We start from the raw sequence: 18,538 nt of genomic DNA, 5'->3' as shown, positions 1-18,538 counted from the left end.
GAGCCTGATGCAGAACCAATAAATTTTAGAATTTATTAAATCTCTACATAAATACCTAGAGCAAATATTTCAGACTGTCACAGTAGAGGAAGAATGATAAATCACAATCTTGCCTGAGTTATGAAGCCCATCATAAAATAGATCTATAACAGAGGGGACAACAGGAGACCATGCAACCCACCGCCTAGGAATCGGGGATGAAAGCTTGGGAAAACAAAACAGAAAACGCAGGCAGAGGACAAGGATAGCTCTGTTTCAGCTGCAGTGGCAGCTTAGAGGGATCAGTTAAGAAGGCCTGAGCTCTCCTGGCCTCTGAAGGGTGGCAGCTATTATTTTGTTTCCCAAAGAAAACAGGAGTGAAAAACTTAATTTTCTCAGATTAGACGCATTAGAGTAAAAGGGTTTTTATAAAGAAACCATTTTGCATTGGGTGTCTTAGTTTGGTTTGGGCTTTTTTTTTTTTTTTCCTTCACTCCCAAGGGAATACTGAGTGCTCCCAAAGTTACCTATTAATTTAAAAAGAAAAATTTATTTATATCAAGCCTATTCCTAAATAGAATTTAGGTCAACCTACAATAAAAAGTGTAAACAGAGCAAAACCATGAACCAGTTATAGAATTCAACTGGCGAGAAAAAAGTTATAAATGGACAAGGGAGAAGGAAGCAATTGATTCTACCAGGAACACTACACAGAGGATAGCTACTGCAGCTGATTGTAAAAGTGAGTTCTGAGATTCCAGGAAACCAGGGCAAAGATAGCAATGGACCGATTCTGTAGTTCTCATTGTCTCAATAAGAAAGCAAGCATGACCAGGAGATACATTTTGTTTCCCCAGCCGTGAGTGGAATCTGGGCAATGTCTTTATGTGGTAGGTAGTGTCTTTATCTGCAAATGCATGCATCCCCATGTGGACCACCCCTCCCTCCATAGCCCTGCATGAGAGCCAAGGGAAGAGGAAGTAAGAGAGAAAAATAAGGCCAGAGGGGGAAATAAAAGAGGGAGGGAGAGAGAGAAAAAAATATGTTGTAAAAACAAAACACAAACCAGACCTCTGATTGGGTCTTCTGGATTTTGGCCAGTCCTCTTTCCCTTTTACGAGGCTATATTCCCTGAGGTGGTGTGGAATGTCCAGGTGATCAGTGTGGAGGCAGATGGCTGGTGGTATGTGTGTACCTGTGACCATAATCATGTCATAATCAACCTTGAAACTATAGCGCATACCCAGAGGCAGCATCAGGAAGGATCTAGAACATGGGCACTGGGGCTTAGCTGCCCTGGATTCCTGTCCTGGCAGAGACTCTTACCTGCTGGGTAACTCTGTGCAGATGACCTAACTTATCTGAGCCTCAGCCCCTCAACTGTAACGTGGACGTGTAGACATAGTGACCTTCCTCACCTCATTCTATGCATGATGTTGTTTTAACACAAAGTCAAATCAAACGACCTATGTATTCAGCCTCATGTAAGGTCCCAGCAGAGGTGCCTACTCAGGACATGTCCTCGTGTTTTCTCTCCACTCCTCACCCCTCCACTGGGGGAGGTGGCATTTGGCAAATCAGAGGCCACTTTCGTCCTGGCTCCTGGACAAGGTGCCCAGGCCTGACCACAAGCCATGGATGATCACCTCATCTGTTGCCCTCTGTCCTCAATTTATAGAGCTTTGATGCCCAGAAGAAACTGCCGTCTGAGTTCTTCTGGAAAAATGCTTCCCTGAGTTGCCGTGCGACGTTTCTCACAGAGAAGGAAGTGAGCCGGGAACTGTGGCTGAAGCCAGGGACATACGTGATTGTGCCCTGCACATCTGAGGCCTGCCAGGAGTCTGAGTTCGTCCTCAGAGTCTTCTCCAGGAAGCACGTCTTTTAGTAAGGGCCAGGCCTCTCCTGGACATTGGGGTCCACTTGGGCCAAGGGAGGGAGAGTAAGGGGAAAATGGTGGAGGGTCTCTGTGACCACACAGAAGAGAGACAGGGCGAGCCCGAGAGCAGGACAGCCTCTGCATGGAGACACCTTCACTTTTTCCTCCCTACTCTCCTAACAAATGAGCACTCTGCTAGAGAAAAAGCTAGAACAGGCCTGGGTCCTGCCCCCCAGGAGCTCAGTCTGGAAAGGACATAGGTATGTGAGCAGTTATTTATGTTACACTTTGTTTGGGGCAAGTGTTCATTTGCCCGGGGTGTTAGGAGAACATCAGGAGGAGCATCTGAGCCAACTTCCCATGGTCCTAGGGGAAGCAGGGGTGGCTTCATGGAGGTGGTGATTCCTATAGGAGGCACTGGGATTGTTCAGATGAGGGAGGCTGTCAACAACTATCGGGCTCAGACAATTCAATATACACACACCCCAGCCAAACTTATAACAGGCCTATCTTAGGTTTAGTTCCAGACCACGGCAATAAAGCAAATACTTCATTAAAGAGAGTCACAGGGGTTTTTGGTTTTCCAGTGCATATAAAAATTATGTTTATACTGTATTGTAGTATTGTGCAATAGCATTGTGTCAAAAAACCCCAATGTGAATACCTTAAGTAAAAAATACTTGATTGCTAAAAAATGGCAACTATTGTCTGAGCATTCAAGGAGTTAGAATCTTTTTGCAATAATAACAACACTGATCACAGATTACCATAACAAATAAAACAATAATGAAAAGCTTGAAATATTGTGAGAATTACCAAAATGTGACAGAGAAACGCGGTGAGCAAATACGGTTGGAAAAATGGCGCCCATAGACTTGCTCGACACAGGGTTGCCACCAACCTTTAATCTGTGAAAAATACAATAAAGGGAAGCACAGTGAAATGAGGTAGGCCTGTATTTTGCCAAGGATTGTTTTGACGTGACTGCCCTTCAGTACTTAGGACCCAGTTCTTTCTCATTCATGTTTTGGGCGTAGGTAGTTTAACTTGGTCCTGGGTCTCACCGCCTTGTGAGACTTCTGAGTGTTAATGTGTGAGTGGAAGCAGTTAGATGAGGGCGTGGGGGGAGGAAAGGGCACATGGGGTCGGGGTAGAGGGCTCATCCTGAGCAAATGCAGGGGGTGAGAGCGCAGGGCAGGTGGAGAAGTACAGCCGAGTGCTGAGCTGTGTGCCAGACTGCACACTTCAAGGGCCAGTGGGGCATGAGGTGGAGCCGGGCAAGGCCCGCATGGTGCAGTAGCTAAGGAGCTGGGAAGATGAGGGAGGGTATTGGCCAAAAGGCTCCCAAGGCTATCCCCAAGAAGTAAATCTGTCTTTTCTCCCCTCTCAGTGAAATCGGCAGCAATTCCAGAGTCATCTTCTCTAAGGTGAGTTTTCAGGTAGATTTGCACGTGACTGGATCTGTTCACAAAGCCAGGGGGTAGGCTTCTCCCCTCACCTTTAGGGTTTAGGGGGAAGAGGTCCACAGGTCCTGCAGGCCCTACTCTATGGCACACGTGTGCGTGCCCAGTTCCTCAGTTGTGTCCGACTCTTTGCGACCCTATGGACTGCAGCCTCTGTCCATGGAATTCTCCAGGCAGGAATACTGTAGCGGGTTGCCATTTCCTCCTCCAGGGGATCTTCCCAACCCAGGGATTGAACTGGAGTCTCCTTGTCTCCTGCATTGCAGGCAGATTCTTTACCGCTGAGCCACTGGGGAAGCCCTCGATGGCACATATATTGTGTTACCTATCATGCCCTAAAAGTCCTCAGATTCTGCTGTTTTTGTACCAGGAGAATTGCCCTTCTGATCAGGTCCTTGGTCTTGAAGGCCCAGAGCCCTTGTGTACGAGTCACACATCCATGCTCTTATTTCTCTCTACCTGGTGTTTCTTCTGCCCCTTTCATGGTTTGCTACTTCCCCAAGCCACTGAGGGTTAGAGAAACAAGGGATGTATGTGAAGGCTATGGCAGAAAATTTAAAGCGGTGCTCAAGGTCAGGTTTGTAGATTTCAGAGGCCTGGGGGCCATGACCCATTAGTGTATGCATGAGAGTCCATCTGTCCAGGGAATGACCTTGTCCTTCCGTATGTCTGTTTCTATAGGAAATTGTAGACCAAAGTGAAGGGAAGGATGAATTCTTCACCAAACTCTTTGAAAAGGTAAGTTGACCAGGGGAGATAAGGAGGAGCAAAGGATACTGCAGAGCCCCTAATTTCATGAAGCATGGGTTTGTCTCTGCTTGATCCTGGGTATAAGTTGTGATTTAAGGCTTCCTAGTCCCGATTGCCACTTTCCAGGAGAGCCCTCAAGTTTTTAGACAAATGGGTAGAGCTGTTGTTTTCAGAAATCTCTTATAAAATGCATATCTGCTCTTGGAAGCTACCTTGATTTGCTGTGGGAGAAACAACTTCAATTTTTAATCCCTGAAAAAATGGAATATGGCAGGGGTGAGACTCTGTGTTGGGAGGGGAGGGTGGAGCGAGCCCTGGGGTGTCTGGAGGAGGGAAACCCAGGGAGAAAGACCCCGTGGGTGGGCCCCTGTGGACGATGGGACTGGTAAGAGGCACTGAGGAAGAGGAAGGCTATCCACCTGGTAGCCTTTCGAGTTCTTTCATTGGACTGACCCAGGTCTGAGCACCAGCAAAAGCCACCCCATTCTTAACTTGTAGGACAGTAAACCCAGTTAGGAACAGGGCAAGAAATCTGGGTCTGACATCTGAGAGATGTCATTAAAACTGGAAGAACATGCACTTCCTGCATTAGTAACACTCCTGATTTAACTTACAAGTTGCCTGCTTTCCCATCTTTTCTCATTTTCACACTGGCATTTGCTTAGTATAGTCAGAGAGGCTACATCAAAATCTTCTGTGTGTTGTTTTTAAGAATTTTCCTCCATGCCAGGGGTTTCCAAACATTTTCTGCTGCAGTCCTTTTATCAAATGGAATCACATAGAGAATCCAGATATATAAAGATATATAGAACAGATAAATAGAAAGGTATCATATCCATTTTATAAGTTCAAATTTATGGTACTTACATTTCATTAACATGTTTTAAAGTCAAATGCCCATGTAAAGAGTGGCTTCTGATGAAGTCTAGAATGGAAATCTGGACTCTTGGCTAAGGATAGTTAAATAAGAATAAAATTAAAACTCAATTGCTAAACTTTTGCAGCATCTCTATAGAACCCAGTTTGAGAAACACCTCTATTAGTCTACTTCTTAAGAGTCCTGCCCCGCTGGGGCACTCTGAATTTGACACCCAATTAAACTGTTGTTGAAGTTCTTATGAAATTCTGGATTTAATCATATGTCTAGTCACGTCCTTACGTATAAGAAAATGGTGTAACTTATTCTGCCCAGAAATGGCACATATGCTGTGCTAAGCAGATGTGGGAGAGGCCTTTCCCAGCCCTGTTTATCTGTGGGTTCTACATCCAATGAGACTTCAGGAATGATGATTTTCTCCTGACCCTCTGCTTCCACTTCAGCATCCAGAAATAAACGCAATCCAACTGCAGAATATCCTGAACCACATGCCCTGGTCAGGTGAGTATTTCAGTCATTCCTGTTGGACTCAGGGGACACGACTTTTCTGAACTCTGGGTCTGCTTCTCTTTCTCCTGATGGGCCATGTGAATGCCCACTGGTCTCCCCAGCAGCTGTGTCCTACACCAGGGTGGGTCGTGTGGTCTGATAGAGGTAGAGGAATTTATGCAGCTTGGGAAAATAGCTCTTTTTTTTTTTTTTTGCTTAGTTGGGTGTGTAGAGATACATGGTAGAGAAAATAACGATTTCTGCTAGTTTGTGAAGAATAGTTGAGTATTCCTTTCTTGGCTTAGAAAGTCCTTGTGGAAGAATAGCACTCATTTCTTCAACTCAGCAAATAAATAATTAAGTATTGAGTAGCTTACCAGGGAGATCTCTGATGAGCGCATATTTAAATTGATTAACCTACAAAAATCGGATAGAAGGGAGCTCATCACATAGGAGAACTTCGATGTGGATGCCTTTGTGTGAAGCCTGGCATAAATCATCAGGAAAGCTTAAAGCCCATCTAAAAGTATTTTATATGTAGATTTTGAATGAGAAGAACATAATTTCTCCAGGCAAGAGAACGAACCTCAAAATGAAAAAAGTAAACCAAACAATTGAAGGGTATTTGATTGCTTCTCTTTTATATGAAGCCAAGACTTCAAACCCAAACAAACTCAGGAATTGCATAATTTCCAGATGGTTTCTCAAAGCCACACTCGAATATTATAAAAGAGCCAGAAGGCGAGGCTCTAGAAATGATAGAATATGAGATGTGCCCCCTCCCTACCCCTCATCCGAAAAAAAAAAAAAAAATTCTATGGAAATTATCTAAAAGAGATGGCTTCTGCACATTTAAATTTTTAAAAGAATGGATGGACACATTGCTTTCATTTATTCCTATGAGAGGATTTCTGGTGGACAGATCAAAGAGCCACTATAGATTTTGGCAAAATAGTTGGTAAAGTCTCTCATAACAAGTGATGAAGTGGGGGTTGGAAAGTAGCAATATGATTCAAAATTTTAGCATCAATCCCAAGAGTTTTATAAAAATGAAACCAGAGGAATAATTCTATGTTATGGATCAGAGTCTACATGTTTAGACACTTAGATGAATCTCTGTATTCTGCCCTTGGTCCCCCTACACGTCCTCAGCTTTTATCAATGGCTTGGAAGAAGAAAAGACAAGACACGAAGGCTTATGAGATCTGCAGATGGCACAGAGCTGGGAGGAATCATTAATAGACAACAGAATTGAAATTCAGAATGTTCACCACAAGCTGTGCCCAAGCCAAAAAGATGAAATGCAGTCAGGGTGATAATTAAAAACTGCCATTTTGTAATTTTTAAAAAATCGGTCACACAAGTTCATAACAGAAGAGACCTCATCTTTGTGGCAGTTTATTTGAAAGATATCTGGTTAATTTAGTTGACCTTGAGCTTAACATGTGCTAATAGTTTTAAGTTGCTGCTAAATAAGCTAATCCAAATTCAGACAGTATTTAATGGAAGCTTTAGATGTGTGTTTTTGAAATCGTGTTCCAAGAAATGTTAGAAACCAAAAGGTTTTAGTGAGTGTTCCATGAAATAAAAAGGGTTAGGTTCTATGGTCAATTGAGCTTAGGTAATTCTGTGTTAAACAAAATTTCAATGTTGACTCCTCTATACCAATCACGTGCTAAGGTACATGATGATGGAGAAAAGGCTTGTAAATACAAAACATTTCGAATGTATTTGAACTCAAAACCCTTTCTCTGCAAAACATCTCCCTTGGAACGTAATTTGGGAAATGCAGACTGAAAATTTTGGAAATGATAGACCCACTGTACTCTGCTTAATCCAATTGCAGCTGCAGGCGTGTGTTCCAGTCTTGGTATCACATTTTAGGGAGATGCTGGCAAAGCATAGCTCATGGAACAGGGAGGTGTGGGTTTAGAAACCATGTCATCTGGGGAAGCGTTGGAGAAATGTTTAGATATTTAGAATGGAGGGGAGATGTCAAGGAGGGGACAGATAGTTATTTATGTTTTTCTGGAGGTAAAACTAGGGCTAGTGAATGAATGAGAAAAGAGGTTCCTTTGGAATTAAATGAGAAATTTCTCCTGACCTGGAGCTATGGATTCACGTGAAAAAGAGAGGTCCCATCGCTGACAGGAGGACTGTCAAGATGTCTGAGGCTGTCTCCCAGTTTGGGTGGGAGCTTGGACAAGTTGCTCTTTCAGGCTGGGTAGTCTGTGACCAGCTGGCTACCTGCCTCTGCCACTCCCCCAGTTACAAAATGTCACCTCTCTGCCAGTCCACCAGGTACAAAGGGCCATGTTCATCTGTCCCACTGTGTAAGCCAGAATGTTTTCTGCAGGGTTTTACTGTTTTCCTTGGGGGTAGGAATCACCTCCTGCGCCCCCACCCGCCAAGCCTTCTCTCTCAGTCTCCACTGCTCTTACTCTCCCCACCCCCAACATAAATGATGCTCCTTGGAACCTCTGGAGGGTCTAGACAGCACTGCCTCTCCCTGCAGTCCCAGGGCCACTCCCATGCAGACTCTTTCTGTTCCTTCACAGGTCTAGGAAGCAAACAGCCTCTCTTCAGCCTTGAGGCCTGTCAGGGAATCCTGGCCCTGCTGGATGTATCCTTTCAGGTTTGTGGGTGGATGCATTCTGCTGTTGGAGAGCTTTGGCCTGGAGCCAGACTTCCTGGGGTTGAGACCCAGCCCTAGCACTTAACTAGGGCTCTGAGGAGTGACAAAGTCCTCATGTGTAGCCTAAGGGTGGTGTTAAAGCCTATTCTGTAGAAAGTGAAGTGAAGTTGCTCAGTCGCGTCCGACTCTTTGTGACCCCATGGACTGTAGCCTACCAGGCTCCTCCTCCGTCCGTGGGATTCTCCAGGCAAGAGTATTGGGGTGGGTTGCTGTTTCCTTCTCCAGGAGATCTTCCCAACCCAGGGATTGAACCCGGGTCTCCCGCATTGCAGGCAGACGCTTTACCATCTGAGCCACCAGGGAAGTGGACAAGTTAACTGGAGTTTAATTACCCACACTGCAGAGAGGCACATAGAATGGATAGTGTGAAGAGGGTTGCAAATACAAAGAATCTTGTTAGCAACTTTGCAGAGGCCAGGGGCGATGGGGGATGGTGGTCAGGTGTGCAGGCTTTGGGGCAGGTCCCAGCCTTGTCACCAGAGATGAGATCATACTCGCTGAGCTCTCATTTCATCATCCAGAGCAGGGGGCAGTTAGTAACTACCCCAACTGCTAGGTGAAAATGAAGGTCAAGTGTGTAGCTCAGCACTAGGCCCACCGCCAGGGCTCCAACAGAGCTGGTGTGTGGTGGTATTTTTGACCCAGTCTCTCTGACATGGGGGGACTTGGACATGGTCTACAGAGCCAACCATTCAGCTGTTAACTTGTCACAAAATGACTAAATAGAAAAGGCCTCCTCATCCACCCTTGTGCCTGAATCCATCCATAAGTTAGTTTTAACAACAGTGATAAAATATTTACTATGTTTTATTTAAACTGTATCAAATTGGCCACATCAGAATACCCTGTTTCACTAGATGGAAGCTGTTGTCACCACCATCATCCCCACCTCTCTTCCCAGCGTTGCTGTGTTCCAGCTCATTCTGTCCTTTCCTAGCAAGGGCCAGGGAGCCCTGGGCTGGACAGACCAGTCAGGGGAGGCCAACTAGGCATGTCCAACACTGACTGTGATGTCCCAAGTTGCCCGCGACTCTGTGAAGGGCCCATCACTGCTTCCAGAGGTGGGCATGAAACTCCTATGGTGGCTTTGACCTTAACCCTGCTATCAGCTTAACGCATCCGGCACTGTGAGTATCCAGGAATTCAGGGACCTGTGGAAGCAGCTGATGTTCTATCAGGTGAGAACAAGTGTTTAGCCGGCCTCCCGCAGGACGGCGCAGAAATGGCAATTCTGCAAAACTTGTAAAAGACCTCTCCCTTTCAGCCCGTTCTACTGTTAGGTAGTTAGAATAGGCAACACGAGTCCAGAATGGTGTGGCTAAAAGACAACGAAGGGAAAAGCCAGCGAAAATAGAACAAAGAGAGGTCCGAGGACTGGAGTGAGGACTTCAGGTAGAACAAACAGCACTCCTGGCTAGCCCAATTTACGTAGGGCAGGCCCGGGGGGAGGAAAAAACATATAAAAAGAGGAGCCAAAGGATCAAGTCTCCCCCTCTCTTCTCTTTACATCTTGGGTTGGCATGCCCTCACACCTCAAGGATGTATTTTCCTGCTATTTTCTAAATAAAATTGAGCTGTAACACGGAGCTGTAACACTGATCTGTCTAAGAGCTATAACACAGTCTGTTCAAGACCTGAGAGCTATAACATGGTCTGTCCGAGAGCTATGACACGCCCAGGGCTCTCACGTCCGTCGCTTCCAATTTTTGCTGAGATGAGACAGAACCGAGGAGAATACCCTTGCCGGACACTACCCAACCACTCACCCAGTCTTCCCAAGTGTCCTTCTAGTGTTTCTTACTTTCTCTTCCAAACCCAGAGAGCCTGTTGCAATAGTCTTCTGGATTTTGAAAGTGACATCTGATCATGTTGCCTCCTTCCTTACCTAACTAAAAGGAAGAGACTCCCCGTGGCCTTCAGATCAAGTTCACACCCCTTAGCATGGCATTTAGAGTCCTTCATAAATTGTCTCCTGCCTACTTTTCCAGTCATTGCTCATAACCGTTCTCCTGTCTCCTGAGTCATCAGGTCGGAAGCCCTTCAAAATTTGGATGATTCGCTTAGATTAAGCATTTTATCTGTATCCCGACTCTCCATCCCTCATGACAGAAACACTGCCCCCTCTTACAGCCTAAAGGACAACTGGGACGGGGGTGGGATCCCGGCTAGGAGACTGCAGCCTGTTCTTGTCTGGGCAGCTAGGCCTACGCTCACTAGCAGTCTTGCAGGCTTGATACTGGGGTGCAAGGTCAGGGGGTGCTTGGAGATGGCTGGCTTCCTCAGCCTTTGCTTTGTGTTCTTCCCAGGAGGTTTTCCACAAGCAAGACACTAACCGGTCAGGATCCCTGAATTGGGCCCAACTGCGGGCTGCCATGAGGGAGGCAGGTAGGCACACAGCAGGCCCGGAGTGGGGCTGGGGGTGGGGCAGGGGTGGGGTAGGGGTGCGTGACGTCCTGCTGGTGGTTTAGTCACAAAGTCGTGTCCAACTCTTGTGACCCCATGGACTGCAGCCTGCCAGGCTCCTCTGTCCATGGGATTTTCCAGACAAGCGTACTGGAGTAGGTTGCCGTTTCCTTCCCCACGGCATCTTCCTGACCCAGGAATCAAACCCAGGTCTATCTGCATTGCAGGTAGATTCTTTACCGACTGAACCACTAGGGAAGCCTACAGTCGTTCTAAAGAGCAGAGTTACTCCCTGAGTTCAGAGGCCCAAAGATGTGGATCTGTGATTAACTAAAACATGGATTATTATCAGTATGTTCACAGCTAACATTTACTGAGGGCTGGCACACCCACACTTTATTTAGTCTTTGCCAACACCCTGTCATAATCCCCACTTTACAGAGGAAGAAATAGCAGCTCAGATAAGTTAAGTCACCTGGGGCTTACCTCCGGGACTCCCAGACTCCAAAACAGATTGTCTTGACCACTAAGCAGACTGCGTCCTGCCTGGAAGGCCAGTAACCCGCTTGATCAAGAGATCCTCCTGGTTGCCTAGGGGACAGGGACAGAGAATGGAGAGAAAATAAGATTAGTAAGATAAGTAATTAATTCACAATGAACCCTGTCAAAGAAGACCCTGGGCTATTAGAATTCAGGTCCTGGAGATAGAGGGACAATTTAGGGGCGTCAGGTGGGAGGGGAGCTAGGTGTGAGGTCCCAGTGCCCACGGCAGGAGCCTGTGTTCCACGCAGGAATCATGCTCAGTGATGACGTCTGCCAGCTGATGCTTATCCGCTACGGCGGCCCCGACCTCCAGATGGACTTCGTCAGGTTTGTCCGCTTGATGCTGCGTGTGGAGAACATGGAGGGTAAGCTGGGGAAGGAGAGTGGACCAGGGCTTCCTCTGCTCTCCTCGTGGATTGCCCACCTGTCCCCAGTTCAAGCGCAAAGAGGACGCTGCCAGTGCAGGGAACTCTGGGGAACGCTGGCTCTGTTTCTGTGAAACCTGGCTGCATCTCCCCAAACTCACGGATGCCTTGCCTGTTCCAGGGCAGAGATGTGGGGCGGCCTGCTTAGAACAAGTGTGGCACGTGTGGTTGCACCAAGGCCAAAATTGGGTTCCCGGGTGAGGGGATGTATGGGAGGAGCTAGTCCCTTATGTTTCCAACACACACACACACACACACACACACACACACATTAACTATGTTCCTTTCTCCTGCATTTTCACAGATGTCTTCCAAAACTTGACCCAAGATGGCAAAGGGATATACCTCCAGAAGCCAGAGGTAAGACCTTCTCCACGGGATTGAGTCTCATCATCTTAGGGAGTGGTGGCCAGTGCGGGTCCAGGGTCTTGTGAAGGAGAAGGGTGCTGGGGACCCTGCATTCTGCTGAGTTCAGGGGACAGCACTTCATTCATTCATTCAGGCATTGTTTTGATGGGGCACCTGCTGTGTGCCAGGCACGGGGGAAGGTACAAGTGTTTGTTGAATGATTGAAGTGATATGCTGAGGGGAAAACAACACTGTGTCTGACACTGATCACTAATTATCTTCCCCGATGACTCAGGTTGCATGGATTTACTGAGCACCTTCTATGGGCCAGATGTGGTGTTAGATGGTGTTTGCTGCATAGACATTGGAGTCTGGAGTTGAATCATCTGCCCTTTCTTTCTCAAACATTCTCTGGGACTTCCCTGGCAGGCCAGTGGGTAAGACTCTGTGCTTCCACTACAGGGGGCACAGGTTCAATCCCTGGTCAGAGAACTATGATACCACATGCAGGGTGGCCAAAAAAATAAAACACATTCTCTGTTTGAGCTGCTTAGGAAGGGACTGATAAAAGCTGGGGTTTCTCTCTTGACCCCAGATGTCCATTTTATGGAATAACCTTCTAAGATATAGAAGGTTCCCTGGTGGGCTTCCCTGGTGGCTCAGATGGTAAAGAATCTGCCTGCAAGGTGGGAGACCTGGGTTTGATCCCTGGGTTGGGAAGATCCCCTGGAGAAGGGAAAGGCTACTCCCCACTCCAATGTTCTGGCCTGGAGAATTCCATGGGGTTGCAAAGAGTTGAATACGAATGAGTGACTTTCACTTTCTAAGATACAGGGACCCACAGTGTGTCTACCCTCAATCACTCCCATGTTTGAGTGTAAAGGTGGGATGCAGCTAGAGAGGCAATGGTTTTAGAACTCCTGAGCCCATCCCCAAGCAAAGGTCCCCAAGACCACCTCCTGATCTCAAGCAGTCCCTCCATAGCCGCAGACTCAGCACTGAGAGAGCAGGACAGTGTCAGTGTGGCAATCGACACAGGATAGCCCACAGCTTGAGGAGGCTTCTAAAAAGCAATGTGCTATCACAACAAGAGAATGGACTGTTACAAGCCACAGCACCCCTTGTAACCATCTGTGGGCAAATCATGCTACACCTCTGGGCCTCAACGTCCTAATATGTGAGATGAGCTGGGTGAGCGAGGTGGTCTCTAAGAGTCTCTGCAGCCCTCATCATCTCTGGTTCCTTAAGGAGATCCTCAAGGTCATTCAAGGAGGTCTGAAGGGAGCAGCAAACTTGTCGGGATTTCACTCTGGGGTTTTCTCTGATCCCTTTGGTAATGTCACCATTATCACCTTCATCATCACCAGCATCAGCATGACCCTTTTTATGTAATTGGCCTGGGGTGTGGCCTCTCCAGAGATCCCCACTGTGTGAGTTAGAGGGACCATTCATCACACACACATAAAGCTGTCAGACCAATGGGTTCATAAATGTAAACATGTAGAATATGCTCTAATGGATCTCTGCTGCCCAGTCGGTCCACACACCTGCGCACTGCTATCAAGAACGTGCCAAATTGAATTCGTGGGGGAAAATTGCATTGCGAATTGAATGTAGAATCAACCAGCATCTCTGGCTATCATCATTCACAGGCACCAGGAGAAGTCAAGGTTGATTATATTTCAGGTTGATTTATACTTACCACTGGATGGTGTGGTCCCTCTGGCTAAGCCATCTATTAATGTCCTGTCTCCATGGCTTCCCAGGAGTGAGGGGGAGGAGGCCCCACGTCCAGTCACCAGGTGACTGAGAGATGAAGCATGCTTAACTGAATGTCAGAGATGGGTCTGAATGGACTGTAACCTGCTTCCTCATTATTCCAGTGGCTAATGATGGCTCTGTACTGCTGAGAAGGCTGGAAGCTCACTGATCCTCACTGAGGACTCTGCATATGGACCAAGGGTGGCCTTTAGGTGAGACCAACCCACGTTCAACCCACCTACAATTCTTCAGGACTGTGTCTCCAGCCATCACCTTCTCATCTGGGAGGATGGGCAGCATACAAAAAGAGAAGTGAGGGAGTAAAGATTGCCTTGGGGTTGTCAAGACCAGCTCTTCTCCACAGTAACCACAACCACAAGCAGAGACGTGGCCTGAGTTGACTCTGGGTTGGTGTGCTTATCTTTGTATGATACTGCCTCCATGGGTGTCCAACTTAAATGACCTTAGACATGCTATGTCATCATATTTGGGGTAAGAGTCTAGGTTTCAAGATCTGAAGAGGGAATGATATGTTTATAGACATATGTAAATTGGCATCTATAAACTGGTAGCAGCATAGGCTAAGTTTTAACTATCTGGGGGTGGAGTAGACCCATATTGCACTTTCAAGAGTGCAGAAATAATAGAATTGGCAGGGTTTGGGGGGGATGGGCTGGCTCTGGCCTCTGAGGTCACTGAGTGATCTTCTGCTAACAATATCTCCAGATAGTTGGATTTGATGTGTACCAGTAGATTTGGTGGGCTGCTGTCTCGGGTCGCACAGAGTCGGACACGACTGAAGCGACTTAGCAGCAGCAGCAGCAGTAGATTTGAAACACCCAGCTTCTTAAAGGGCTTCCTGCATATGATGGGTGTCAGTCTGTTTACCTGACCTATGGGCTATCAGGTCTACTTCAAAGAAAAATAACAAATCCATGCTACATCATACAGTTAATCAGTAAATGGTCAGTATATCTGTTTTTTTTTTTTAAAACTATGTTCATACCTCATTTTCCTGGGATCCCTACCAACCCAGAACCCAGATGGAAAACCAGAGCATTGGCCATTTTCCAAGGCCATACATTCTATTTATAAGTTAGAAACCTACAGCCATTTGTTAAAATTCTATTTATTATTCATTTACAAACTGTTCTAACCAATGTGACTGCCTGGTTTCTGGGCCCATAGCAGACTAGAGGAGGAGGCTGAAAGCGGGGGATCAAAGGGTGTCTTTTGGCAGAACTAAAGGAAATTTGACAGCTTGGTAGATGGGCAGTATGGGAGAAGGAGGGAGCACTTTCAAAGCATGGCTCAGGGAGTAGAAAAGCATTTTATTTAGAAAAACCTTTATTTATTCCAAATGATGAAAAATACAACGGTTTGTCATAAAGTGCCATGTATACTACTACTTGAGGTATTACTGATTTTATAAATACTGATCCTGTATTTATATTCTTTTAAAGAGTTTTATGTCTGTTTATCAATATCTCTATCTTTGGATTCTGCCATTGTAAATATTTGGTTTAATTAAATTGTTATTGCTTTGCACCATGAAGGCAATTTTGCAGATTTTGGGGGAAGGTTTCATGACATGTGGATTGCAGAGTGATGGTTTTGCTGGTGCGGATGGAATCAATGCTGAAATGAATTCTGATAGAGTCCCTCTTTCTGCTCCTTGGTGGTGGTCAGAGATGGCCTCCTGTCACTCATGTATAACCTCCACTCCCCTGAATTTACGTATCACTGTGTGCTGTGGTGACTCACAGATGCCCTGGGCCCTGCTGACCTCCACCCCCGATGATTCCCTCTGTGCCCCCCAAAGCTGAGTACTGGAAATGAGGGGCAAAGCCATGTTCCTACCCACATAACCCCCTCCCATCTGCTGTTACCCAGGGCGTGAGAGCAAGTAAAGCTCCAGGGCAGGATAGACTATTGAAGGTCAGGATGAAGTCACGCTGAAGATCTGAGTGCTGGACGTCAGTGATTTCCAGAAGTCAAAAGCCCAAGCTAGTCATGAGGTGGAAAGTGTGCAATCCAGAAGTCCAGCGATGAAGGAGCAAGGAGCCAGTCCTGAGGTGTTAGGTGAGGGCAGGAGTCCAAAGGGTTGGGTTGTCCAGAAGACCAGCCCAAGTAGGCAGAGCATGCCAAGGGAGCCTGTCCTAAGCTTTCATATCTCAGGGGGAAAAAAGGATTCTTATTGATAAAATAAAAGGGACTAAAGTACCTGCCCTGTTTATTTCTTTATTCTGGTTTTTCTTTTCTCCTTTCTCTCATGGTTTGTATAAAGGTTCAGTTGCTGACTGGGAGCTCAACCCAATGCTCTGTGACAGCCTAGAGGGATGGGATGGGGTGGGAGACGGGAGGGAGGTCCAAGAGGGAGGAGATATATATATATACTTGTGGCTGATTCATGTTGATGCATGGCAGAAATCAGCATAATATTATAAAGCAATTATCCTCTAATGACAAGTTACAAAAAAATTCAGTCACCACAGAGAACCTTCCAGATTCCAGTTAAGGCCCAGGGCAGGGCAGTCAGTTGCCAACTGTACAGAGCACTGCTTTCCTACTGTTGGTACTCTGGATTAGAGAAATGATTTTAGCCTCTAGGATTTCCAAGCTGATGTTTTCCCAATGGAACATATGTTTTTATATTTAGGAAAAAAAGGCAAAAATGAGTTCTGTGGGCCCTAGGTAGGTAAGAGGAGGCCAGCTCTGCCTGACTTGTGGGTGAGCAGGCTGTGTGGCCAGCTCTTGGGGAGTTCTGGTAAGATGGCCCTTTGGGGTCATGTTGCTGGCCATAGTGCGTGAGTTACCCTGTCTCCCAGGGTTCTGAAGATTGAGGGCTACAAAGTCCAACAGCAATGAAAACGGGGAGGGGTTGGGCAGGAAGAGTCTAGCTCTACAACCTTGGACCTCAGGTTACCATTTGTAAAATGGAGCCCAAAATGTCTACATTACTGGGTGATTATGAAGACTAAATAATGCCGGTATACTATACGCACTCAGTAAATGAAGCTCCTCTTTTTTTCTTAGGCAGTGCAGATTTTTTCTTACAACTATTATTTATTTTTTTAAATAAATAATGTATTTATTAAATATAAAAAATATATAAAACAAAAAAACATGTCTTATGTTTTTAAGACATGGTCACTTATAACAACCACTCCGCTGAAACGCCCAAGGTCTCACCCTCCACCTTTACTTTCCTCTTCCTCTACATCTCCTCTCTGAATGTGTTGATTGTGATTAGGATTTTGACTGTTAGTTGCCCAGTAGTGTCCGACTCTTTGCCATCCCATGGACTGCTTGTAGGCTGCCAGGCTCCTCTGTTCATGGAATTCTCCAGGCAAGAATACTGGAGTGGGTTGCCATTCCCTTCTCCAGGGGAGCTTCTCAACCCAGAGATCGAACCCGGGTCTCCTGAATGTGTTACTCCTTCCTTGAAGTGTGGTCCCAGGAGGTCCAGCCCAGTCTCCAATGCCAGGGGTCCAACTCCAGGCACCTCTGAGAAAGGGGCCCTCTTGTAATGAAAGCTCCTCTCAAGTCAAACAGACACAGGTGCTGCCTTCTGCTCCCCTTGAACTTCAGAAGCAAGAGAAGGTTTACTCATCAGAACCCCAGGTTGTCAGCGAGGGGTTTTCTGGACCACAGACCAAGCAATTTCTGGAGACCATGCTGACCAGCAGTTGTTTCAGCACTTGAAAAATACAAGCTCACAGACTTAGGGAACGGACTTACGGTTGCCGAGGGGAAGGATGAGGGGGAAGGTAGGCAGTTTGGAATGGAAATGTACACACTGCTATATTTAAAACGGATAACCAACAAGGACCTACTGTACAGCACATGGAACTCTGCTCAATGCTGTGTGGCAGCCTAGATGAGAGGGGAGTTTGGGGGAGAATGGATACATGTATATGTATGGCTGGCTTCCCAGGTGGCTCAGGGTTAAAGAATTCACCTGCCCATGCAGGAGATGCAGGTTTGATCCCTGGGTCAGGAAAATCCCCTGGAGGAGGAAGTGGCAACTCACTCCAGTATTTTTGCCTTGGAAAAATCCTATGGACCGAGGAGACTGGCAGGGGCTACAGTCCTTGGGGTCACAAAGAGTCAGGCATGACAGCAACTGCACACACACACACACACACACACACACATACATGCATGGCTGGGCCCCTTCGCTGTTCACCTGAAACCATGACAACATTGTTAACTGTCTGTATCTCAATACAAAATAAAAAGTTTTTAAAAAAGATGTGAGCTCAAGCTGATTTCTCAGATGGGGGCGGGGGCGGGGGTGGAGCGGGGCTCAGCCATCGGTGGCATGTACTGAGGCTGTATAGACACTAGATGGCGCCCTGTTCCCATGCTAGGGCGCCTTCCTGGGAGCTGGACTGCCACTAACATCTTCAGCCCCTAGCCTGGGAAACGCTGGCTAATTTAGAGTCCTGATACCTGACTCAGCTCAAAAAACCACTTTCAGCCCCACGTGGGTTCACTCCCTTTTTCTTGTCTCCTTTTTCTGCTTAGGTTCTAATTGTTGCACTGCACTTCATTTTATACAGCTTATTCGTTTCTGGGGGGAAAAGTAGGCTGTGCTTCTAAGCCCTTGTTTCAAATGCATCTCTGATGATGCACCCAGTTCTCTCACCCTTGGACCTCAGGGCCTGCCTTAGTGCCTAACTCACGTTTGGTTTTTACTGAATGAATGGATGACTTTTGAAACAATTCAGGTGAATCCTGTCATTTAAAAAGCCAGCATCAAAAAAAAAAAAAAAAAAAAAAAGCCAGCATCTATTCAAGTTTCTAGCTGAAAACATTAGTACATAAAGGTTGCCTAGGGACAAACGACTTTCCTCTGAAAGGCCCCTCAGATGTTGTATAAGGTTTGGTTGCATGCTGATGCTGAGCGCAGTTTCCCGTCCAAGG

The 18,538-nt window shown here is 46.5% G+C and overlaps 1 protein-coding gene across 1 annotated transcript in view; it reads left to right on the top strand.

The window, feature by feature from the left end:
• Nucleotides 1-14,214, top strand: part of CAPN14 (calpain 14) — a 36,951-nt gene extending 22,737 nt beyond the window's left edge. The window contains exons 13-22 of the mRNA XM_010845285.1: nt 1,658-1,863; nt 3,246-3,282; nt 4,000-4,056; nt 5,389-5,446; nt 7,993-8,057; nt 9,239-9,307; nt 10,436-10,514; nt 11,324-11,440; nt 11,805-11,860; nt 13,732-14,214. Of these exons, the coding sequence (XP_010843587.1) occupies nt 1,658-1,863; nt 3,246-3,282; nt 4,000-4,056; nt 5,389-5,446; nt 7,993-8,057; nt 9,239-9,307; nt 10,436-10,514; nt 11,324-11,440; nt 11,805-11,860; nt 13,732-13,758 (771 nt within the window). The 3' untranslated portion in view covers nt 13,759-14,214. The remainder of the gene's footprint in view (nt 1-1,657; nt 1,864-3,245; nt 3,283-3,999; nt 4,057-5,388; nt 5,447-7,992; nt 8,058-9,238; nt 9,308-10,435; nt 10,515-11,323; nt 11,441-11,804; nt 11,861-13,731) is intronic.
• The last annotated feature ends 4,324 nt before the right edge of the window (nt 14,215-18,538 follow it).

The sequence above is a fragment of the Bison bison genome, unplaced genomic scaffold (assembly GCF_000754665.1).
Source record: "Bison bison bison isolate TAMUID 2011002044 unplaced genomic scaffold, Bison_UMD1.0 scf7180017864215, whole genome shotgun sequence".
NCBI lineage: Eukaryota > Metazoa > Chordata > Mammalia > Artiodactyla > Bovidae > Bison > Bison bison.
The sequence above is the reverse complement of the archived record's forward strand: the minus strand, read 5'-3'. Positions and strand labels throughout refer to the sequence as shown.